Source organism: Peromyscus leucopus, chromosome 18 (genome assembly GCF_004664715.2).
Source record: "Peromyscus leucopus breed LL Stock chromosome 18, UCI_PerLeu_2.1, whole genome shotgun sequence".
Taxonomy (NCBI): domain Eukaryota; kingdom Metazoa; phylum Chordata; class Mammalia; order Rodentia; family Cricetidae; genus Peromyscus; species Peromyscus leucopus.
The window spans coordinates 22,845,496-22,870,514 of NC_051078.1; the positions used below are offsets into that span (position 1 = coordinate 22,845,496).

The 25,019-nt window shown below is 38.4% G+C and overlaps 1 protein-coding gene and 1 pseudogene across 3 annotated transcripts in view; one reads left to right on the forward strand and one right to left on the reverse strand.

Annotated features, from left to right (window-relative positions):
• The window catches only part of Lin7a (lin-7 homolog A, crumbs cell polarity complex component), a 142,841-nt gene that overhangs the window by 40,743 nt on the left and 77,079 nt on the right, over positions 1-25,019 (reverse strand). For 2 of the 3 annotated variants that reach the window (XM_028873025.2, XM_028873026.2), the window contains exons 3-4: positions 3,600-3,671; positions 1,112-1,321 (exon numbers count right to left, since the gene is read on the reverse strand). In XM_028873025.2, coding sequence (XP_028728858.1) covers positions 1,112-1,321; positions 3,600-3,671 — 282 coding nt within the window. Of the gene's footprint in view, positions 1-1,111; positions 1,322-3,447; positions 3,525-3,599; positions 3,672-25,019 lie in introns of all 3 variants that reach the window. The other variant, XM_028873027.2, reaches the window with a different exon arrangement.
• Positions 21,973-23,296, forward strand: LOC114695631 (annotated as a pseudogene).

Genomic DNA, 25,019 nt, shown 5'->3' on the forward strand with positions numbered 1-25,019 from the left:
AAGTGATAGCTATTCAAAGGTCAATAAAACACTTATCTCAAAGCACTATCGCCTACAGAAAGTAGAGGGAATGGTAATTTGGGGGTTGGAATGATGATATAAAATATTCATGGACCACTAGTTTTGATGTTCACTAGAGAACAGCAGAGTTCAGTGAATAGCTTTTGCTAATATAAAATAACTATTTCTGGTGTATGAAATAAGTTTTTATTTTCCTAAATATAAACAAATGCAAACAAGATTAAAGGTATAAACAAAAATGTTTTACCATAGTTACCAATAGAATATCCCATTTCAAATACAATGTGTTAGATATTGTTTTTTGAGCGTAAATCAATGTAGCCACAAAGAACTAAAATCTAGCTTATGTATTAAATCTTAAGTTCTTATAGTAAATGTTTTTAGGTCAAGGGGTAAGTATATTTTGGTAAATTCCTGTTTATATTTCTGTAATTTGTGATCTCAGATTGGTTATGTTTGATACAAAGTGGAAGAGATAAGGAGAAATACTTATTTGTTTCACAGGAAGCTGTTTCTTGGGGTGGGGTTGTGGTTTGGTGGTACAATGCCATCGAAACAAATGAACAAACACTCAAACTAAAACAAAACAAAACCTCAAACCCAACTGCTTAATGGCTTAGAGGTTAAGAGTACTAACTGCTCTTCCAGAGGTCCTGAGTTCAATTCCCAGCAACCACATGGTGGCTCACAACCATCTGTAATGAGATCTGGTGTCCTGGTCATACATGCTGTATACATAATAAATAAATAAATCTTTTTTTTTAAAAAAAAAAAGAAAGAAAATGCATTGACTTTATATTCTTCTGAAGACTAGTTTAATAGCAGTATTCTGAGGGGGAAATTCTTGGCAATAACTTCTTGGAATGATTTTCCATCTATTGATATTTACTGTACATGTGCAAGATGAAATGAGTCATAAAAATATAAAAATTACTGCCTTTATAGGTTTGTACACATCCAACCCCAGGAAACTGGTTGGATACAGGTATAAAATTACTGTCTGTAATAGGATTTCAAGACTGGCTTCAGTAATGGGAGCAGGAGGGCAAATGTACTTAGAGGGAAAAATCTCTGTATTTTATCAACATACCACTCCATTCACTGACAGCAGCTGGTCTCCTCTTTTGAGGCCTCCGTGTCTTTCAGCTACCCCTCCAGGGATGATGCGGGAGATATAAATTGGGGAATTTTGTTCCTTTCCTCCCATCACGTTAAAACCCAGGCCTTCATCGGTCTTTGGCAGTTCGACTACCCGAGGGTGGGAGTGACCTTCGCTGGCTGCAAAAGCTGCAACTGTTGCCTGAAAGAAAAGATGGCCTTTTGGTAATAAAACAAGGGAAATATGGCTAAGTATAGGATCTTCAGGGAACAACTTCTTAGACATCCCTCTAGCATTCTCCTGTAGAAGGAAGAACACAGAATGTCTTCTTTTTAGATGTTGTATAGGACTGTTTTCTTTGGTAAACTTTCGGCTAGTTATATCTATCTTTGTAAGGCTTATCTACTAAGAAAAGCAAAACCGAAAACAAAACCAGTGTAAAATCTTTCAGACTTCTGTCAGCGACATGCAAATCCTGATTGAGGACTCCAAATACATTTAATACACATACCGCCCATGTAAGTGTTGAATGCACATTGACCACAAGCATTTCATGGGCAGTCTGTACCGTGCTTTTGCTATGGCACACAGTCTATGCTGTTACCTGCACACACGTGTTCATAAATACTCTTCAGCTCTTTGTATGTATATGTTCATGAAAATACATGTCACCTTGCTATTGCTGAACCACTGGTTTAGTAAATATAAAGGTTTTTATTTTTCAAATTCAGAATGTCTAAAAGAAAATTAAAATTGAGTACTAAATCAAAATATATTTTTTGTTCTACCATTTTTCCCTATTATTAAGAATGATGTCTTAACAGGTCATTGATTATATCTCTTTTAATTCTACACTAACATTTCAGCTAGTATAATGAATGGCACAGGCAAACTAAACAGCTTGGGGCTTTATACCTAGGTATACAAAATGTTATTTAATATGGTCATAGTTCTATTTTAAAATTAACATATTAGTTTCTTTACGTTCAAGAAATCAACTTACCATTAGTTCCCACCCAATAGAAATAAAATAGTCGTTTCAATCAAGAAAAGATTCTCTACCTGCTCCTTGTATTCCACTTCCATTAGCTTGCCTTAACCACAGTTGATTAGCTGCCTAGCATAAAGTGATTTACTCTCAACACTGTGAAAATATTGATTTCCAACTACTGTACATTCTTTTTCCACACACCACATTATCACATCAATTTAGCATTATGCTACGGCCTGCATTTAATGAAAGATAGTGAATGACATGGAAATAATGGCTTGGTTTTTAGCTACATGCATTTGCTCATGCAAACCCTGCTGTCATGCAGAGGTTTTAATGGCTGACATGGATGCAATTCAGACAGCCCAGAAACAACCAGAAAATATTGTGTGCTATTGCAACATTATGCTGCTATCCTGCTGTTCTACATTGAATAAGAAATGAGAATGGTAAAACACGACATAATTCACTTTCCCCTTAATTAAACTATGGAGGGATCATTTTTCTGTGTGTGTTCCACTTCAGAACAAGCAAAGCATGATGTAATGGTAATCATACCCTTTATTTGTCGGGGTGAGGGAGGAAAAAAAAAAGAGAAACTTAAAAAAAATAATCCACAGTATTTAGTTACAGAATGAAAACTGAAAATATCAGGGGAGAAATCAAAGAACAGGTGATGTAACACAAAGGGATCGGATGAAAAATTCTGAATATCCTCAGTGGTTCTCACTTGTTGGTATTATTAGGAAGTTACAAGCTCTTCATGAAGAAAGTTGTATTCTGTTAAAAGATTTCTGTATTTGTAAAAAAAAAAAAAAAAAAAAGAGCTGCAGAGCTGCTGGAGCAACTTCAGATTACCCCCATTGTTTCCCAGTGATCCACCTTCCAGAACATGTCATGATCCTCTTTCTGTATCCTTTTCAATGGGACCTCTGTAATCTCTGGGTTTGATCCTTTAAGGAACAAAAGCGGTCCCCTGTCATCAAGGTGCCAGGACTTCCTGTACGTCAATGCCACTTTCAGCAAATTACCCACTGCCCAGCTGAATACAAAGAAGAATGCTGGATCAGGGGGTGTCAGGTGAAGCCTTTCGTGTCTAACTTACATCAGGGCTTTCAGCCTGTGCAAATGAGCTTTCATGCTCTACATCGGACACAGGTTTTTGTTTTTTTTTTTCATCCGCGGGATGTACCAGAAACCATGTAGAACTTGATACAGTGAAGCAGCAGATTTGCTTGTGCCAAATGGACATTTAGTGAGTTTAATGAAATCATTCTCCTTCCTTAAGCTACAGAAGCAGCAGAAAAGGTCAATTTTTCCATTAGGATTTTTTTACCTGGTAAGTAGTACTGGTTCTAGACTCTGGGCTGCCACTGAGGTCTAAATTCTCTTACAGTGTACACACGAGAATACCTGAAACACACACGCGCACAATCAATTACTACATCACTGGGGTCGAGTATACTTTTAAAGTTGCTCAAGTCTTACCTTTGCCGTGGCCCTCGCACGGAATTCAGGGCAGCCATTAACAGTAATCGTTTCATGCATGTATTGATACACCTAAAATAGTCATGTAAAAAAAAAAAGAATGTGTAAGAATGTATTAAGAACACCACTTCTTTCATTACAGATAGGACAACAAATTTTCCTTGTAGGATGATGGGTGCTCTCTATCACAATGGGTGAATCAATTATCCTGATGATTTGGACCATATATACCTCCTACTTCCTATGTGTGCATGCTTGTGTGTGTGTGTGTGTGTGTGTGTGTGTGTGTTTGTGTGTGTGGTGTGGTGTGTGTGTTGGGCCAGGGAAAACAGTTGCATTTATTCAGAAGTTGTTAATCTGTCTGTCCAGATCACAGTGTTTTTACTTTTGCTTTAATTCCAACATGTTGGGAGGTGTGTTGTTATTGATGATACACATTTATAAATTTGAATGCTCAGAGCTAAACGTTGTGGTAAGCAAACAGGATACTCAGTTACTCCCTTAAGCATGGAGGTAAAACTGGTATTCTAGAGAAACTAGTAAGATAAGAGATTTGTAGAATTATGGTATCAGCTGTCATGATGCGTTGATACCTTATACATGATAAAATTGAGGGGAAACAGAGAGGAAGAGGTAAGCCTGGAGTCAGGAGGCTGTTGAAAGCAGGCAGTGAATGGGTTTAAGTTTGCACCTTATAATACAATTGAACCCTGAGGCCCTGTTTCCTTATACTTTCCACCTTTCTGCCGATCTGGAAAATGGGTAAGGAATGTTTACTGAGTAGGTTTCTGGGTCTGGCTCCTAATGGCACTCTTTAAACAGCAGATAACACAACTAATTAGTGTTTCAGACATAATGATAGAAGAAATTGTTGGAATATAGTAAATAAAAACTGTTTTCTTTCCCCAAGTCTAGTGAGGAGATCATAAAATCTTTATATCAGTGATTAAAACAAAACAAAACAAAAAACTGCTTCATCTTCCAAGAACTGAAGTGTAATAAGTGGCTCTTAATGATATAGCTTAAACAAGATACTTGGAGAAAAAAAAAGAAAAGGTTAAAAATGTTGGACTGTATGCTTATTTTGAATTTAAATATTGAAGTTATAGAATCTATCACATAATGCATAGAGATAAAAAGCCCATTTGGCATTATACTGCAGAATTTTATTTTGGAGAGAAGGATGAACCATTAATTATTTTCTGAAGGAATAAGTAGAAAAAAAATTCCACTGAAAGTCTAAAGGAGTATTTCTTCCCTTTAACTATTCTTATGTTAAATTCATGAGTCAAAGATTATTAAAAAGAAGGTGTCAGTATAGCCGAGTGGTCTAAGGCGCCAGACTCAAAGATTATTAAAAAGAACCCAAAATTTGATTAATTACCATTCAACAATCATTTACTAAGATTTGAGGCTAGTCTTTTAACATATTTAGCTGGCTCCTCATTTATCAAATATATTTGGTGGAGTCTCTGCCAATATTGACTCAGATTAACCAGCTGATGTTTTCAGAGGTAAACTGGTGCAATGGTCTAGCTTAGAGAGAAATTCAACTTCAAACCGATCTTATAGCTTGGAACCTGCCTAACTAATTCATGTTAATTTGGGTGTTCAGCTTCTGTGGGAAATCTGGAAGGGGTAAGAAGATCCAGAAGTATGTTACTCCATATTCTGCAGGTTACTGAAATGGCGGTTAAACATATTACCATATTATCCCTGAAAGTGCGTTATTTTGCTTCCTTCATAGTTCTTCCACACAAGTGTTCTACTTACTTGTTCTTAAATCTCATTAAGAGAAGCCCCACCCCCTACTGTCTGCCTTCTTCTCTTGTTAATAAACTTTCTCGTCTGACCCTTCTGTCCACCTCAACTTGTAGTGGGTAGCCATTCCAGCTTTGGTCTGGAAGTTCCAACCCCCTTTGAGGTTTTGGTAACTATCACACCCACAAGGCGGGGCCAAGGGAGGGCCTGAAGACCTGAGATCAGGAGTGCCCCGCTCTCTTGCTGTTGGGAGCCCAGACTCTAGAGGTGGACAGAGAAGAGTTCTCTCCAGAGAACACCGCCGGACTACTGCTGCGTCTTTCCCAGAACCCTCAACCTACCTATTCCTTCATTTGTAAATTACGCCATTAAATAAATCTCCTTTTAACTACGTGGAGTGGCCTTAATAATTTCACCAATATCAACTCTTTCTGAATGGCCCTTGCTCATGTACGTAATCTCACCACCATCAAACACCCTTCTCTCCAGCTGCCTGGTCAGGTACCCACTTGACCATGTGTTTAGTGTGATTTTGGCTTGTCTCCTGACCTCAAGTGACAAAGCCAGGCCAGAGATCACTACGCAGAACCCAACCTTTTCTTCAATTTTTTTAGCCTCTCTTGTGTTCTTGGCTCCTGCAATTCTCCAAACATAACAAACCCTTCCACTTGTCCAGATCTTTGAGCACCCTTATAAGTCTCTTTAAAATACCTCTCCACCTGGCAGGCATTTATTTACCCAACTTTACCAGGGTGTCTCAAGACCCATTTCAAGATTTATCTCCTTTGTTAAATCCCCTCCCTCATGCAGAGTTACATTTCTCCCTTTTCACTTCTGGGACTTCCGAATTGTCTGTGCCTCACGCTGATTACCTTTTCCAGAGAATGTGATGTCTTTGCTGGCATACACAGACGTTAATAAGAAGTGTCACTTAGCAAGTAATGAAAAGATTGTCATCAACTGATTAAGACGAAAGGTCATCGTTTTGTCAGTGGGAAAATGTAAATACTGAATTATTATGGCAAATTAAGAATTTTCAATTAAAAACTGGGTTCCAAAGGTTTAGAACTGTCTAGATAATTGCTCAGGCTCTGGAGACGGCTGGGAAACAAAATCTGGCTGCGCGCGCAGCTTTCCAATTGTATGATGCTGGTCAGTTAAGTGCTTGATTTCCCTGGGGCTCAATGTTCTCAATCGAAAAATGTGCCATACAACGGTAACTTCCAAGCTTTTTGTAAGGACTGGGTAAGAGCATAACAGTTTGCCACATGTAGTCAGATAACCAACAGTTTGCTAATAACAACGTTTTCACTGTTGCTGTCTTTTTGATGTTGCTCATCTTATTTGACCCTGGGATCTCTAGGGGAAAATCTCCCAGGATAAGCAGTCTATGAACAGCTGTAGCTCTCCACTGGGGACAAATTCGCCCTCCAGGAGGAGACATTTGACAATGTCTGCTGCCATTAAACAAGTGGTAGCTGCAAATGTACATGGTAGCAACTCTGTATCCAAAAAAATTCACCACTCCAAACAAAAGTGAGTGAGATAACGTATTAATCTTTTTTTAAAAATAATGCTAGCACACTAAATGAAATCCATCCAATGTTCACCTATCTTTTTTTTGTTTTTTTTTTTTTTTTTTTTTTTTTTTTTTTTTTTGAGACAGGGTTCCTCTGTGTAGCTTTGTGCCTTTCCTGGAGCTCACTTGGTAGCCCAGGCTGGCCTTGAACTCACAGAGATCCACCTGGCTCTGCCTCCCGAGTGCTGGGATTAAAGGCGTGCGCCACCACCGCCCGGCTCCTATCTTTTTATTTCTGTAATGCACATTAGATTCTGAATGCTTGGTCTTCAGAAGTGAAATAAGGAACCTACAGTCTTGTGATTCAGTCAGGCCAAAGTTTTGAGATATTCGTTCCTGTTCACATTAGCTGTTTCACCTAAGGAGCTTCCACTCACTTCCCAAGAGAAAAAGATGTATCCTTGCACATCTTTCATATCAAAGACAACTAGAAGTATGTCTGTATATTTTGAAGGAAGTTATCAGGGAAAGACAGTCATTTTGCCAGCTACCTGCAGAGGGTTCTTAAAGGCAAAAGAGAAAATAGTTGTATATGATTCGGCAAAGGAAAGTGGGGCTTATTACCTGTTGCTAGAATTCTAAAAGGTCTTATTAATAAAAAAATAAATAAACCCTGGAACCAGATATGGGGGTAAATGCTGAAAGATCAGAGAGACAAAGGAACAAGCCACTGCCATGTCTCATCTTACCAATTCCACAAATCCTCTCACTGAAATCCTGAGTCCCCACCCGAAAAGCTCTAGCCAAAAAAGCCTTTAGTTCCTGTCTCTTCATGCCTTATATACCCTTCTCCACCGAGGCATCACTTCCTAGTGCTGGGATTAATGATGTTCTGTTTCTCTCCTAGACCGAGTCAATCTCATGTAGTCCAGGGTGGCTTTGAACTCACAGAGATCTAGACGGACCTCTGAATCCCTAGTGCTAGGATTAAAGCTGTGTGTTACCACTGCCTGGCTGCTAGGTTTAATCTCGTGGCTTGTTCTGTTCTCTGATCTTCAGGCAATTTTTATTAGGGTACACAATATATCACCAAACTTGCATTTTAGCTTTGTTATGAGACCATGATAGTCATCTGCACTTTGATATTCCACAGGCTCTGTGACACAATATGTCACCACATTCCCCTTTTTTGTCTAAAATAATATTAGGTTATAACTAATATAAGAAAAACTATATACAATAACTACAATAAGTATATAGAGTCTATACAGTCAATAATTACATTAACAATGTCCAGCCCATTAACATTTGACAAATTCAGAGAAAATACTCCATTATTTATCTGATTTTGGTGAGTCCAAAATGATGTACCTAATTCATGTTCTATCCTAACTTGTATTACCAACTCAAAACTATCTTTTGATATTTTTTGAAATTACACACTTTACACTTCTTTAGTGAGTTTCTTTTCTGAATTTGTTAACAAGGAAAATTATAACTATAACTATCTAGTCTTCAACTCCATCAGACATCCAAGAAGGAAATAATATTACCTAAGTAAGCTGGAAGTGTAGATAAGCAACTTCCAAAAATGTGAGAAATGAAAGAAACAGCTGGCTGCCTGAACAATCACCCAAGATTCCTCTACAATGATGGGGCATCCATCATCAGCCTACAGGCCTAGTATATCTGACAGACTCATCTGCAAAGCAGGATTTTCTGAAGGGCCTTCCTACCTTGTCTTGGCAAAGTGTGGTAGTCCTTTCTTTTGTGTCCTGCTTGTCCATTTTGGACAGCATACTGTCATCAGTCAAGGCAAGGGTACTTTCTTGCCCAGTGGTAAACATTTGCTACAAAGAAAGTAAACTCCATAAGGAGTTTCTTCAATGCCCATCATATTCTCTGAAATATATTGGTGCTGCCAGGAACAGACATGTTTCATTGTCATAAAAAAAAAAATCTGTGTTATTAAAACATCTTAAATGCCATATTCTGTAGATCTCTGAAATGTTTGAAGATGACCTGTTCATCTAAAATATATGTTTGACCTTGAAAACATACCTAATACATACAAGTTGGACTGCAATAACTAACTACTAACTTTCATTTCTTTGTATCCTAATTAGTTGGTAATAATAACTTTTAAGGACTAGCAATTTGCATTACATTGTTAAATGAGCTGTATAGGTACAATCCTCTGAACAAGATTAGAAATGTATGTACAACATGTTCTAACAAAAATAATCTCAAATCTGTATCAATATACAAAATTTGTATACAATATACAAAAATTCCAATCCAACGCAAAATATTTAAAACTAGTAGTTGCTTTTTAAAAGTAGATTCAATAATCTACCTGTTTATCTTATCATACCTATATTTTCTTTTTTTTTTTTACAAACAAGAGCCCTGAATCTAATCTCCTTTGTTAAGCTTTTTTTCCTGATCATTATCAATTAACAACTTGTAACCATCCATCCTAAACATTGACAATTATCCATAACCCAATGAATCCCTCAGCTCAGAAGTCTGATAAATCTGTGCTACTGCATTTGTAGGCAAATTCCACTAGGCAGGATAGGTTTCATTTCTAGGCAAGTGATATCATTGTTAGAAGGTTAATGCAGTTTTACCTTCTTTTACAACATTAGCGATTTCTTAACTTTAAATACTCTCACAGGTTCCATAATATTTAGAATATTTTGAATATTTATAACTTCATCCAAGCTGCTGAAAATTTAGAAAGGTACATCAACTAGATACAAAGAACAAGACAGTGGCATGTTGGTTCAGAAAGTGCATTGAATCATGTGTTTGGCTAACAGTTCTTTCTGAGTTATTCTGGGTTAGCTAGTTGTACTAAGTTATTAAAGGACAAAGTCTACTTCCAAAACTGAAAGAACATTATTTTCATTACTGATTGGTTCTTCAAAATTTTTTGTTGTTTTTATTTTTTAATTTTAATTTTTATTAAATTTACATATCAACCACAGATCCCCCTTTCATTCCTCATCCCGCTCCCCCCCACCTCTCCCCTTCATCCCCTCTTCCAACAGGGTAAGTTCTCCCATGGGGGGACAGCTAAGCTTGGTACATTCAGTTGAGGCAGGACCAAGCCCCTCCCCACTGCATCAAGGGTGAGCAAAGTGTCTGACCATAGATAATGGGATCCAGAAAGCCAGCTCATGCACCAGGGATAGATCCTGATCCCACTGCCAGGGACCCCTCAAACAGACCCAGCTACACAACTGTCTGCCGTATGCAGAGGGTCTATTTTACTTTTCTGTGTAGAATTTTATCAATGAGAAGCTAGCTGGTACACGTAAAGTAAAACCTCCACTTTGACTTCAGTTTATCAATGAAGCCCTCAGTAGCATTGCCATTTAGACAGAGTGAAACCAAACAGCTAAGAGTCTAGTATGAGAAGAGATTTTAGATTTGGACTTTCACTTATACAGAAGCTAAACACCACAATAAAAGCTTTCAGTGTACACTTCCCAATCTTGAAAATTCTCAACAACATACAGAGGTAGGAAAGTGTGGTCAAGCCTAGGCTATGAATTTCTCACCCCAAGTCCCTTTTCTAGGAGACCTTAACAGTCTACATTTGTGAACTGTATTTTCCACAATGTATCAAACAGGCAGTCAAAGAAAGATAAAACACATGACTTTTTGGCACAACACATTATTCATATGCTCGAGTTGTAGTAGTTACAATAGCTTGTATTTCTATTATTATAGCTCCTGCTTAGCAAAGATCTTTATAATGATATCTTTAATAGGTAGATGCTTAGTTGGCTGCAAGTTGAAAGTTTTTTCTTTGCATTTAAATCTAGACTTCGATTTTTTCTGTCTTCTACTATAATAGAAGAATAGTTTTATTGTCTTTTGTATTTTGAGGTTATTTAAATATTTCTGTGCTCACCTAATGTAATCAGCATTTAATCTCCCCATCACAGTTTTGCCTGGCTACACGACTCAGTTGCGTTCAGGGAGAATTAAATTAGGATTAAGTGGGATGCCTCCAGGAAGCTCTGTTCTTTCTCCATTTTCTTCCCTAGGGTATATATGTCCACTGTAGTTGCAGACATCAACTTCCAGAGAAGGGCCATGGAAATATATCATCATCAGATGTGATTAATTGAGGGCCCTGAGTCTATGGCATATATGGCCACTCATTTCTCTGCTTGCTGCAATAATGAAAAATTGTATTTTTAGGAGGCTGGAGAAATACCTCAGTGATTGAGAGCACAGGCTCTTCCAGAGGACCCAGATTTGCTTCTCAGCACCCACTTGTCACCCTACAATGGTCTGCGACTCCAGTTCCAGGTGATCTGATGTCCCCTTCTAGCCTCCACTGGCACCAGGCACATACCAGGCATATACAAGTGGGCAAAATACCCATGTACCTCAAACACCAAATAAAAATTAAAATAAATAAAAATTAAAAAGTATCATTTTTAAGTCAAGCCAGCAAAATTAGATCTTCCTGCTGCTCTTGGCCAAGCCTTCCTAGTTGCTATATTTTCCAAGTAAATTTTGTATAGAACCATGCTATCTTTAGTTGCTTTTCTTGTATTTCTTCCAGTGCTGGAAGTTATGATTTTGTTCATTAGAAATTAGAATTTTCTAATATAAAGAACAAGAGATAGAGAACAAACTAAAACACAGTTTGAAAGAAGCCAAAATAACTCTTTGCCAACACTGTTAGGGGAGTGAAAAGACAAAATGATTGGGATAAAAATGCTTGCAAGAAACTAGCTTACCAGACAAAACCTTCCTATCCAAAACGTGTAAAGAACTCTTGAGGTGGTTTATTAAGAAAAATCATATTAAAATATGATAATTTTAAATATCACTAAAATATTTGAGCAGGCATGTCATCAAGGAAGATACACATGCATGTGTGGAAAATACGAAAAGATAGTCATGAGGGAAATTACAATTATGATAATAACTATATCAATCTGCATACTTACTAGAATGCGAAGTTTAAAAATATGAACAATATAAAATGCAGGCAAGAACTTGGAACAATGGAAACTTTGAAGCATTGCCAGTGGGAATACAGAATGGTACAGCCACTTGAGGAAGGTAGATAACAGTTTTCTATAAAGCTAAACCCACATGTACTCCAGAAATCCATTCATCTACTCCTACCTATTTGTTCAAGACAAATAAAAGTTGTATTCACATAAAAATGAGATGTGAGTGCCAAATAACTTCTTTGTTTGCAATCGGCTTAAACAGGGGAACCATCAGAATAGCTTTCAGCTACTTCGTGGGAAATGAAAATGGCATTAGACGCAGCTGACTCGTGAGCGGGAGGAGAGGGAAGCGATAAGCGTTCAGCCTAATAGGAACAAACGGAGGGGAAGGAAAGCGCATGTGAACAGTGAGGTGGCCCAGTGTTCATCACACTGGAGTGTGCATTGCCACTGGGTAGATACACGGCTTTTAATTAGGAGCGTCAGGAGTTTTGAATGGAGTTCTTGATTTTTCAGCTTTGAAGGCTCATCATCAAATTAAGAGAGGGTATTTAATATGGCACCTTACTTTAAGATATTTAAATATTTCTATCTCATTAAAAATTAAAACTGGATGCCGGGCGATGGTGGCACGCGACTTTAATCCCAGCACTAGAAAAGCAGGGCCAGGTGGACCTCTGTGAGTTCGAGGCCAGCCTGGTCTACAGAGCAAGATCCAGGACAGGCACCAAAATGATACAGAGAAATCCTGTCTCGAAAAAACAAACAAAAATTAAAACTGGGCTCTATGTATTCTTTTAGAGCTATTGGCCAGCTGAATAATCACACAGCATTCACAAAACTGAGCCTTGAGGTATTAATCACAATATGTAAAAGCACAGCAGATTTTCTGAGACTGTATTTTAGCGTGGGGAACAAAGGAAACATGAGTCACTGGCTTACTTATGCCAGAGTCTGTATCTATGAAATTAAGGCTTTGATATGAATGTGCATACTAATTTGATATGACTAGATGATAATCGAGTATAAAATGGCAACTTAAATGAAACACACAAAAGCTCAGTTTAGGGTATGCATATGTATGTCTAGATGCATAGATATATGTGTACATACATCAACAGAGTCTCACATACTCTTGGTTGGTCTCAAATCTTCTATATGGCCAAGCATGACGTTGGGTTTCTGATTACTTTGCTTCTGCCTCCAAGCACTAGGATTACAGATACAGTGAACTACACTCGGGGCTCTGTACATAAAAGGCAAGCACTCTGACTACTGAGCAACTTCCCCAGCCACATTTATGGAATGTAGAAATAACTTCAGATGAATTGAAAATTGATTCCTCTAGTAAGGAGGAGATAACCCCAAGGTAGAGAAAGACATTCAATCTACCATTTGAAACAAGGGCATAGGTTTAAGTTTGGCTTAAAGCTGTAACTGTCAATTTATCTTTTATATTTATTTTCATAAATTGTTTTGTAGTTGTGGAAACCAAGATTTTAAATGACAGTTTTAGAATTCTTATAAACTAAGGAATTTAGATTATAAACTTTGCTATCTGGTGCCAGTTATTATTAAGTGGCACACACTGTTTACAAATCATGACTATTCGAGTCAGGTGACAACATTCAAATCAATCTAGAGAAAGGTCCAAGGCAATAAAATCCCACAGTATCCTTTTTAATGTTTCTCTGAACTCATGAATTGTATTGGAAATAATATCATAGTATCACTTACAATTAAAGACAAAATAAAATACACTGAATTTAAAAACCGAAGAAAAGCATGATGCTTTGGAACTGAAACCTTCTGACTTGCCTCACACTTCTTAGCTTTTGCACCTAGTTTAATTTGCTGCCCCACCCTGCTATGAAGGAAGACCCGCTCATGTGATTGTTCAGCACCCAGCAATTGTATTAGTCACTGGCTTAACTAGTGGTGGTGATAATGTCCCTAAAAAGTGTATAGCCATGAGACAGGCTCAGAGAGGCAGGTGTGCACAGTGCTCTTATTTTATGTTGTACTGTCAGATTTGATTCAGACTAGAAGAAAAGAGAGGCTTGCCTCGAGTGTCTGGGCCCAACTGGCATCTTCTAATCTCTGTCTTTCCAGAAAGAGGTGCATTAGGGGCTGGCTGGGTGGTGGTGGCACACACCTTTAATACCAGCACTCAGGAGGCAGAGCCAGGCAGATCTCTGTGAGATTGAGGCCAGCCTGGTCTACAGAGTGAGCAAGATCCAGGACAGGCACCAAAGCTACACAGAGAAACCATGTCTCAAAAAACAAAACAAAACAAACAAATAAAACAAGAAAAGGTGCATTAGGGAAGATCTGACTATATCTTTCATTTCCGGTGGTGTTCTCTTTGTGCTTCATTGGGCTGGTGATGTCAAACAGAAAGAGCCTGCAGAAGAGAACGCAGACTCACCTAGACCTCAGCTACACTAAGCTCTAAATACTAAAACCTCAAGCCTAGTTCTTACAGTCCACACGTGTATGTCTAAGCTCAGCTCCTTATCTCGGGCACTCTGCTGCAAAGAGATCCATGCCATTTCCAGTTTGCTTTCAAGGACATTATCTGGACTACAGCTGTAGAAAAAGCTGAATGGAAATTGTCCATAATTTGCTGCCAATCTTACATGTTAGAGATGAAAATGGCATTACCAGATTGAAGGAAAATGTAGTCTCAAATTGTAAGTGATCTCCAATGTTGGGATATAGATGTAGATTAGGAAAATTTGGGGCAAAATGATGCCCTTAAATATATGATCGTTTGCCTACTCAATTTGCAAAGAAACGAAGGCTCTTTTCTGAATTACTATTTACAGATAAAGGTTATTGAGAAAAGCACATTGAGAAACTTCTGGAGTGTTCTACCACCTAAATGACATGGAAAAGATACAAGGATTCTTTGGGATGGTATTTGAGAAAAAGAAGATTAAATGTTCCCTCTAGCCTGACAGTAAATGGCTTTCCCTTTGTTTCTAGTGTGAAAATTCAGAAGGATGTATGAGAACTGCAGGTATGTTACATAACACATTCCTTAAAATCTCTACTAATTTGGAAAATTCTGGAAGTTATTTTTAACACTTGTTTTAAGTGAATTAAAATGACTAGGCAATATACTTAATTTTCCAAAGGGAACAGAAAATACTTGTTCGGTTTTATGGCTTCACAACTAATTATTCTGTTATATAAAAGCAAAATAATTAGTTGTAGAACTATAAAACTGAAGAATGACTCTAATTTTAAGAAACTGTGCCATTAACCTTTATTTCACTGCTTATTTTTATAATTGGTTTATAATTCCAGTGGGTAGTTAGAACATATCACTTTCATAAGGTAGCACACACTAATGCGTATGGATAAGTTAATAACTTCAATGAAGAACTAGAGAGCACAAATAACAGTATATTTCTGCAGGGTCCAGATGGCAGGTGGCCAAGCCACCAGAGAGAAATATCTTTCCTTGCAGTTCAAACAGAATATTCCCTTGAGGCAGATATTCCTGTCCTGTTCTTGTCACACAGCCAGACTCTCCTGTGACAGGAAATGCCTGAGCAAAAATTTGGGAACATGTCATTTCCAATTAGTGTTGCAGTATTTAAAGTGAGAGGATTATCTCCACTTGCTTATTTTGGGCGAGATTAAAAGATGCTTTGTCTTAAGATTGTTGGTTGGTTGGTTGGTTTTCGTTTAAAAATTCAATTGGATTAGATGACTAGAAATCTCACCAAGACCCCTAAGACACGAAGATGTTGGTTCCGAAGTTTTGAAATTTGCCAGAAAAAGTTTGTAAGATTTGTAAAATCTGTTCCATTTAAAATATGACTTTGTCAGGAAAATAGTCAACCGTTTTTGGAACCTTTAGTTTTGGAACCTTTAGGTGTCTGGTGTCATTGTTATAGAAGCCATATCAGCTAATCACATGAAGGCCAAAGAAAACAACTCCAGTTACTTAGAACTAGCCTGATGATTCAGTTGATTGGAATTAAAATTATAGCCAGTAAGGCTGTTGGATGTGGCAATAAAAATTCTGGATACTCAATTAAATTGGAATATTAGATAGGTGATAAATAAATTTCTAGTTCATGTTATGCCATATATACTATTTGCTGTATGTATATTTCACAGCTAATACTCCATCACAAATCCATTAAGGTTGAAAAGGAGATTATAGTCTTATCAGGGGGCTGTTAGTCATGCAGTTAAGGGGGAAACAGAATTTGGTTATGTTTGGCTCTAGAGAAGAGAAGGTGAAGAGAGGTTCAGTAGGGTCATGGTGAATGATGTGAAATAATGAAGTTAACTTGGACAATGTCATCTGATTTCTGATCTTTAAGAGATAGTTTAACAGACAGCTAAATATGTAGGCATGGTACTCAGAGGAAAACTGTAGGTTATAGAATATAATTGTGAATCTTCTATTTGTCTTACAAACCTCTGTGTCTATGTGGTCCTCTCAGAGAAACACACAAGAAATTGAGTCAAATTCAACACCTACTTTCTTTTAAATAAGCCTAGCCTTCATCCTATATTGAAACAAGCAAATTATTTTTTAAAAATTTTTAAATTTTTTAAAACTTATACATGTTCATTTTCAGTTCAATTATATCTCAGGAGAAGATAGAAAGAAGTCTAACACAAATCTTAAATAGTCTTATTAATAAAACAAAACAAAACAAAACTCAGTGCCAGCTATTGGGGTAAATTCTGAAAGGTCAGAGAGACAGAACAAGCCACATCCAGTCTCACCTTGCCAACTTCTCAGTTGATCTTTTTTCCTCAGACTGGAAGCCTCTCAGTCCTTATCAGAATGGATCTCAGCTGAACTGCTGCTAAAAAGCCTAAAAGTTTAAAAGCCTCTAGTTCCTGGTTTTTACGCCTTATATACCTTTCTGTTTTCTGCCATCACTTCCTGGGATTAAAAGTGTGTGTTACCATGCCTGGCGGTTTCCAGTGTGGCTTGAACTCACAGAGATCTGGGATCTTTATCCCAAAAGGCTAGGATTAAAAGCATGAGCTACCCCTGCCTAACCTCTATGTTTAATATAGTGGTTAGGCAGGGGTAGCTTAACCACAAAGAAGCAAACTCTTAAGAAGTGACTTTTAAAGTAAAAATAGTTTACCCACACCACAGAAACTGCAAAATATAGAACTATACAAGCAAGAAATTGAAATAATCTGTAACTCACCCCAAAAGAACAACTGGCAACAGTTTTTGGTATTTACTTCCTATCCATTCCAGTTAACAATTTAAAGTATCACTTGCTATTATATTCTTTTATAACCATTTTTTATCTTTTAGAATGATCTTAGAAAGTATGACATTAAGCCTTAAGTTGAAAGAGTATTAATACGTATTGAAGAGCCAAAAGTATATGCATTCCCAATATATTGTCCATTCTGTAAAGTTTTACAAACTGCAGCAGCATTAAAAAAAAATCTAGTCTAGTCTGTCTACAGATGACCCTAAAAGCAAGTCCACTCCTGATGGAGTGATTCAGATGTCCATCAATGGGTGAATCAATAAAGAGAAATATAATTCTAGAATGAATTACTACTCAACAATATAAAAGGGATGAATCATTGATTCATGTGAAAGCATGTATAATCTTTATTCTGAGTGAAAGAAATTGGACAGAGAAAGAACAAACACTATGTAATTTATTTATGCCTAATTTGCAAAAGATCATTTATCAGAATTTAGTGCTAGATTCACTGACTGTCCTTAAATTATAAGAGGAAAGTCAAACAATATCACAGTTCACCATTAATAATTTATTCATTTTCAGATAGTCAGAGCTTTAGAATACTATTGAATATTAGAAGTAAGGCTATTTCAGAAAAATTATCATTGAAAGAATGAATGCAAGTAATGTTATTCAAATTGTAAAACAAATTCTTTCCAATTCACAGTCCGGGGTTCATACTAATCTCTGGGCTTTTTCTTTAGCAAAATAATTGCTGGAACGGGATCTTAAACAACGCAATGACCATTCTGCAGCTGATTGTCTGGTGGTTGTTTTGTACTGATGGGATTTACTTTCCAGTCCTGAAAGAGAGTTTTTGCAAATCCTTAGGGTACATTTGAGTTTATGAATGGTCCATTCCCGGCAATGTTGGCAGAGGCTGATTCCTTCAGAAACCAGAACAGCTGAATAAGCTATAAATATCTTTGAATTTGGATGAACTAATTGGCTTATTCTTCACAAATGGCATGCAGATTTTTATCCTTTGAAAGAGGTAGATTAGGATGTGCTGTTTGGAGGTCCAGAGCCACATCTTGAAGTTTGGGAATGGTTTCTGCAGAGTGGATGTTGTGGAGGAACCTAACACCCTTTCTTCCCTAACTGGGATAACTACAAAGCTAATGTCACCAAGATTTCATCCTATCCTGGGTCTTCCTGACACCCATCAGAGATTGCAATCCCGGAAGAAGTGTAAACTCTCCTCTGCCACCTTCAACAGACCTCTGAGTGTGGCCATTCAGATAGAAAAGGCTGTTAGGTATGTCCTGAGCTGCTGTGGCATTTCCTAGTCTTCATCAGCTAACCTTGAAAGAACTGAGTCTTCCCATGCCTGAAAACATGTTCCAGAACTCAAAGTCTAATAATAATTACCGTGTCTGGGTTTCCACACTACTTCTGATGTCTAAGGTTTGTGTTCCTTGTACTGTGCTCTATGTGGCCCAGAGAATGATTTAGAGTAGCTGTGGTCCACTCGTAGAACAGATGAAGATCTGATTGTGCTCTTGCATAATCATATTCCTTATTCCTGCTCTTGATAAAGTAGAGGAACTTCAGTCATTTCTGTCCTCCCGTCCAGCTGGATGTTTTTAAAGTACCCTTCCTGAGACCCATGATGGCAAACAAGCAAGAAAAACTGTTCTCTACATCTACAAATGCCTCTCAAAAGAGTGACAGAAGTTGTGCCCATATTTGATGATGATGAGGTCACTCAGGAAACCTAGACAGGTGGCAAAATGGCTTTTTCCTGGACTCCTACCAGAACTGCCAGCTGGGCCACTGTGTCTGGTCTAAGGTAAGTTTCTTTCTGGAAGGCTTAGCTCTGATTGATCTGCAGTGAGAAGTAGATACATCCTTGGATCTCACTGTACTACTGTGTGCTCTTTTCTTGCTTTAACTGGACAGCTTAACATTTGGGGGGGACCCTTCGTTCTCAGTTACAGAGGGTGGTACCCAGAGGAGCTCCACTTGCAATCTGGCATGATTTGTCCATTAGTCAGGTGATAAGTTATCTCTGGAATATTGGAGAAATTATTTTGGCCACTCCACGTAGTTAAAAGGATATTTATTTAATGGCGAAACTCACAAATTAAGTAATGGGTAGGTCGCAGGGTCTGGGGAAGGTGTAATGCAGTCCAACGGTGTTCTCCGGAGCTCTACACAGTCAATCTGCACTGGTCAGCGTCCCGGCACGAGAGAGCGCCCAGAGCGAGCGCTGGCCCATCCAGCTCTCGGGTCCCCAGGCGCCTCCCCTCGCCCCGCCTCGTAGGCGTGACAGTTGCCAGAGTCTCAATGGGGGTTGGAACTTCCAGAACCAAGTTGGAATGGCTACCCACTACACTGGAAGACCAGAATATCAAGCCTAGATAAGTAGTTCTCCTGGTCAGAAATCATATCCAACTCAAACGTGCCCAGAGCAGATAGTTATGTGATAGGTCTATGAGGTACATTTGCAATGGTTGCTTCTGATTTCATCTAGATGATGTGTATAGTCTGATATAAATAAATTTAAATAAAGAAAAGGTTTCCCATGAATTTAATACTCTTCATGTTATTTTAAAGATGGTACCATATTTAATTTATAAATGTACCATCGTATGTATATGGACAGGTAAGTGAAAGATGAAAAGCCACTGTTTATTTACTGAATGCTCTGTTTGTGAATGCTGAATGTTTGTGCCCCCTTCCGAAATTCAGATGCTGAAACTTTATCACTGATTATATTAGGCTTACTAAAGACTGATTGGATGGTAATAGTAGCTTTCAAAATAGATCTCAACATAGAGAAATGAAAGATTTGGTTCTTTCTTTCCTCCCTCCTTCCCTTTCTTCCTTCTTCCCTTTTCCCCCTTCCTTTCTTCCTCCATTCACTTTTTCTCTTTTCTTTGTGTACATGTGCATACTTGCTTGTGTTTTTTCATGTCTGGAAAAGCACACTTGTGTGGGAGCCCACAGAGGCTTCCTAGTGAGAACTTACTCAGGGTCAGAGAATCTGAGCTTGCTTTACCCAGCAGGGCTGAATAAGAAGATGGCCATGGGTGTGTTTACCAGGTGTTTGGAAGGGTCTACACTTGGCTGTACTGTGTGCTTTGATCTTGCAATGGGGAGGTCCTTTGCTCCTCCCCCTTGACATGTTATAAAGAGCCCTTTGCAATAAGTGTTGGGTATTGACCCAGGCCCTCCTGAAGCTATCCTGTGTTTCTGTCTTTCTTCTTGTCAGCTAGGTCTCTCTTTCTATCATTTCCTAATTCCTCTCTACTCTACCTAAGAACCCTTCAAAAGGTGGGAGCCAAACTCCACAGATGGCACCCAATGTGGGGCTTATAAGGAACACCACAGAGCAGGAAGCATGTCCGGTAATTAATTGAAGGAGGTGGTGATATTCTAATCTTCAGGATTAAGAGTGTAAATATAAAGTAGAGGAGTGAAAATTAGGCTGCAGCAAGTATCTCTCTAAAGTTGTGAAAAAGTTTTGGTGAAGGTTTAACTTAGGGTAGAGTAGGTTTTCTCCCGAGCACAGACAGGTCCTGAGATGCAGAAAGCAGGTCTAGGACTGAGCAGACATGGAGAGCCTGGCAGTCCTAGTACAAATAGCCACTTTAGAGATTGCCAGCTTCAGAAGCCCCTACCACAAGCAGCGGCAGCCAGGGATCGGCAGCTGAGACCTGTGGATTATCATCAAGCTCACAGGCAGTGGACACTAAGAGCCAGCACAAACAATGAGGCCCTGCATGCTTTCTGCCATGGCTGAGCCTCAGTGAGGAGAATGCAGTCAGCCAGCTTGACATGGCCTGAGGCTATGTGCAAATGGCAGGCAGAGGCTTGGAGTGCTGCAGAAACTTCAGACCTCAGTGGCCAGAGCAGATCAGAGCTGGACTCCCACAGACTCCCGTGTGTGTGTGTGTGTGTGTGTGTGTGTGTGTGTGTGTGTGTGTGAAGACCAGAGGACAATCTATGGCATTAGTCCCCAGATTATTATCTTGCTTTTTGAGACAGGGCCTCCCCTTGGTCTGGAACTTTTCCACCGTGCTAGGCTGGCTTCTCAGCCAGTTTCAGAGATCCACCAGCCTCCATCTATCTTTATATCCCTAGTTCTGGGATTGTAAGTGTGTGCCATCACACATAGTTTTATTCTGTGGCATTCAGGGAATCAAACTAAAATCTTGGAAGACAAACACTTTACGGACTGAGACCTCTCTAATTTTAGTCCTTTTCCAGGGAAGTTATCCAATGGTTGAGGTTATAACTGGGTTCACTATGACCAAGGAATTTTTTTGCCAATGCTACAGTGGGTGGGTGAAGCTCGACTTCATTGCAGGGTATTTGAAAATGTGAAAATGTGTTGCTGTTTTACCTTACATGCCTAGGCACCTTCTGATTGCTCTAATAAAGAACTGAACAGTCAACAGATGGGCAGGAGAGGGTAGGCAGGACTTCTAGCTTCTAGCGGGGGGGGGGGGGGGGGAGGAGAGAGAGAGACAGAGAGAGATAGAGAGGACTAAACCAGTATAATTACTAACTACATTCTAAATATGGTCCTTATATCCACAAATAATTGTAGCCCTCACCCCTCATCTGGGAAATGTCTCTTGCAATAGTTGAAACCACAACCAGTCAAAATACAGAGTTATGGAGTCCAGTTCCAATGGGTACATCTACAACACAACTCCTGTACCTAAGGCTTACGTAGCATTTAGGAGGGTATAGAAAGACTTTAAGAGCCAGAGGATTGAGGATTTGCTATGAAATTGTATGCCTTAAAATGTATCTGGAATTTTCATTTTACAAAAACTTCAGCTGGATGCTACGCTCCTCTTTCCGCTCTCCAGTGCTGGCCCGCTCACTGGCTGTGAAAAATGGTGAAAGAAACCACTTAATATGATGTTTTTGGGGTTAAAACCAATGCCACGCAGGAAGAATTGAAAAAGGCATATAGAAAATTGGCCTTGAAGTACCACCCTGATAAGAATCCAAATGAAGGCGAAGCGTTTAGACAGAAGTTCTTGCTGGTTCAAAAAAAAAAAAAAAAAAAGGTAATTCTATGATAAAGGCAGTGAACAGGTGATTAAAAAGGGCAGAGGGCAGAGCAGGTGGTGGTTTTTGGCTCGCCCATGGATACCTTTGATAAGTTCTTTGGAGGAGGAGGAAGGATACAAAGAAGAAGGAGAGGTAAAAATGTTGGGCATCAGTTCTCAGTGATCTTAGAAGACTTCTATAACGGTGCAACAAGAAAACTGGCTCTTCAAAAGAATGTGATTTGTGACAAATGTGAAGTGCTGCCCCAACTGACAGGGACTGGCATACAAGTAAGGATTCATCAGATCGGACCAGGACCGATTCAGCAAATTCAGTCAGTGTGCATGGAGTGCCAGGGTCATGGAGAACCTGTCAGTCCTAAAGACAGATGTAAAAGCTGCAACAGAAGAAAGATAGTTCGAGAGGAGATTTTAGAAGTTCATATTGATAAAGGTGTGAAAGATGGTCAGAAGATAACATTCCATGGTGAAGGAGACCATGAACCAGGACTGGAGCCAGGGGATATTATCATTGTGTTAGACCAGAAGGACCATGCTGTTTTTACACGATGTGGAGAAGACCTTTTCATGTGTATGGACATACAACTGGTTGAAGCATTGTGAGTCTTCCAAAAGCCAATATCCACTCTTGAAAACTGAACCATAGTCATCACCTCTCACCCAGGTCAGATTGTCAAGCATGGAGATATAAAATGTGTCTTAAACCAAGGTATGCCATATAAAAAAGAACGTCTGATCATCGAGTTTAAGGTGAATTTTCCTGAAAATGGCTTTCTCTCTCCTGATAAACTTTCTTTGCTGGAAAAACTCCTTCCTGAAAGGAAAGAAGTAGAAGAGACTCATGAAATGGATCAGATAGAACTGGTGGACTTTGACCCAAACAAGAAAAGATGGCAGCATTATAACAGAGAAGCATATGAGGACAATGAACATCACCCCAGAGGTGGCATTGAGTGTAAGACCTCCTAATGGGCCAATTACTCTGTCATTCTATATACAGTAGTGAATGTCGGAAGGACTGTAATCATAATATGCTTACTACTTGGCTATTGTTTTTGCTGGAATATTCAACTATAGTAGTGTTGTAAAAGTTAAATGAAGATCCTGATCTCCCTGCCTGGGTGCCCCTCCCCCATGGGAGACCTCGATTTGCAGGATGTGGGAATGTGGGGTGGCTTGGGAAAGAGGACTGGGGGGTGGGAGGAGGGAGGAGGGGGGTTTGTGAATAGCATGTGGAGTGAGTAGAAAATTTCTTAATAAAGAAAAATGAAAAAAAGTTAAATGAAGAATAAACACGAATATAAAAGCTCAGAAAAAAAAAATAAAAAACAAAAACAAAACAAAAAGCCTCAACTGAATTTTGTGCATTTTTTCTTTTGCTTTTTAAAATTACTTGTTAATACATTATTTACTCAGAGCTCCTTTCACTGATTCTATCTACTCTACTTAAATGTCAAAAATCATCCCTACCCATAACTCCAAGAGTACTGCACCTCTGTTTACTTCTATGTTGAAAATGGAACAATTGACCCAAAGACATAAGGATTGAGATGATGTGGTAAATTGCTTTTAGGAGACAACTTGTAAGATTTGAACACAGTTGTAACTCCACTCCATTCTGGACCTGCATAAGATTTTGTTAAAGTTGCTTCCATGTCAAAACTAAAGAGGGAAAAGAGTAAGAGCAAAGAAGTAGATCACTTATTGATGCAACAGAACTCAGCAAAAATGATGTGGAGAAAACAATGGTTGTTTACATTTGCAATGATAGGGTGAAGGCATTTGAAATTTTTGTTTGGAAAATTTTTTTTCTTTTATTTGCCAGGAAGTAGGCATGCATTTTCATTAGGGACATTGTTGGAAAATCCCCATGAAGCAAAACATCTGCATCATGACCACAACTGTCAGAAAGATTCCCTGGCATGCAAAGCAGTGAACGTGCTTGTCTCAGTCAGTAGAGATGCTAACTCATTAAAAAAGCCCAGGCCTGAAAATGAACCAAATTTCATTTAACATTTTGAAGTGATATGCCAGCTTTAATTATAGTATGAAAGAAGAAAGGCATGAAAAAGCAACATTTTGATATGAAAAAAAAAATATTTCATAGGGCATTTTCTCCTGAAAGATGAAAAGTAGGTCAGTTTTATCAATGTGAATAATGATTTGAATCTGAATGCATTATTAATCTGCCTTTGGGGATGACAAGAATCTGCCTTTGTATTTTCATATCTTTCAGATTAAATCATATTTTAAAAACTGGAGTTTAGTTTAGAAAAGGTAGGGCAGATAAGCTCAGAAAGTTTTAATTGGGTTGATGTGTTTCATTAGTCACCTTTTCCCATCAGATGAGGATTACCAATTTGAGATGGACACTCAGTCTCTTTCAGGCACTGATGGTTCCTGTCACACCACCCAATTCTTTTTTTATCCAAGATCATTGTTAGCATAACTCAATGTTAATGGAAAACATCCTTGGATATACACCTGTTTCACAGTCTACAGTTCCTTCTCCATGTTCTCACTGCCCATTTGAATGCACATTTTACAACCTTGTATTCAGATAAATATAATTATTTAATCACTTTTATTATCTATGGGGCAAATTCCCTACTATAAAATTAAAGAAATTCTGTGTTAATGTAGATGAGAGACGTGAAACCTAACATCTGTATTTTTTGATAAGACTGGGAATGTGTGCTTACTTGTGTTCTGTAAATTTCATTTCCATATTATTGTTGCTAGAAAAGGAAGGGACAGACTGGATCCCATGATTGAGCAATGGAGAAAAGAGTTGGCATCAATAACTCAGGAAAACCATCAAAAAAATACTTAAAATGAGAGATTTTGCTCTGGAAGTTGTCAAATTT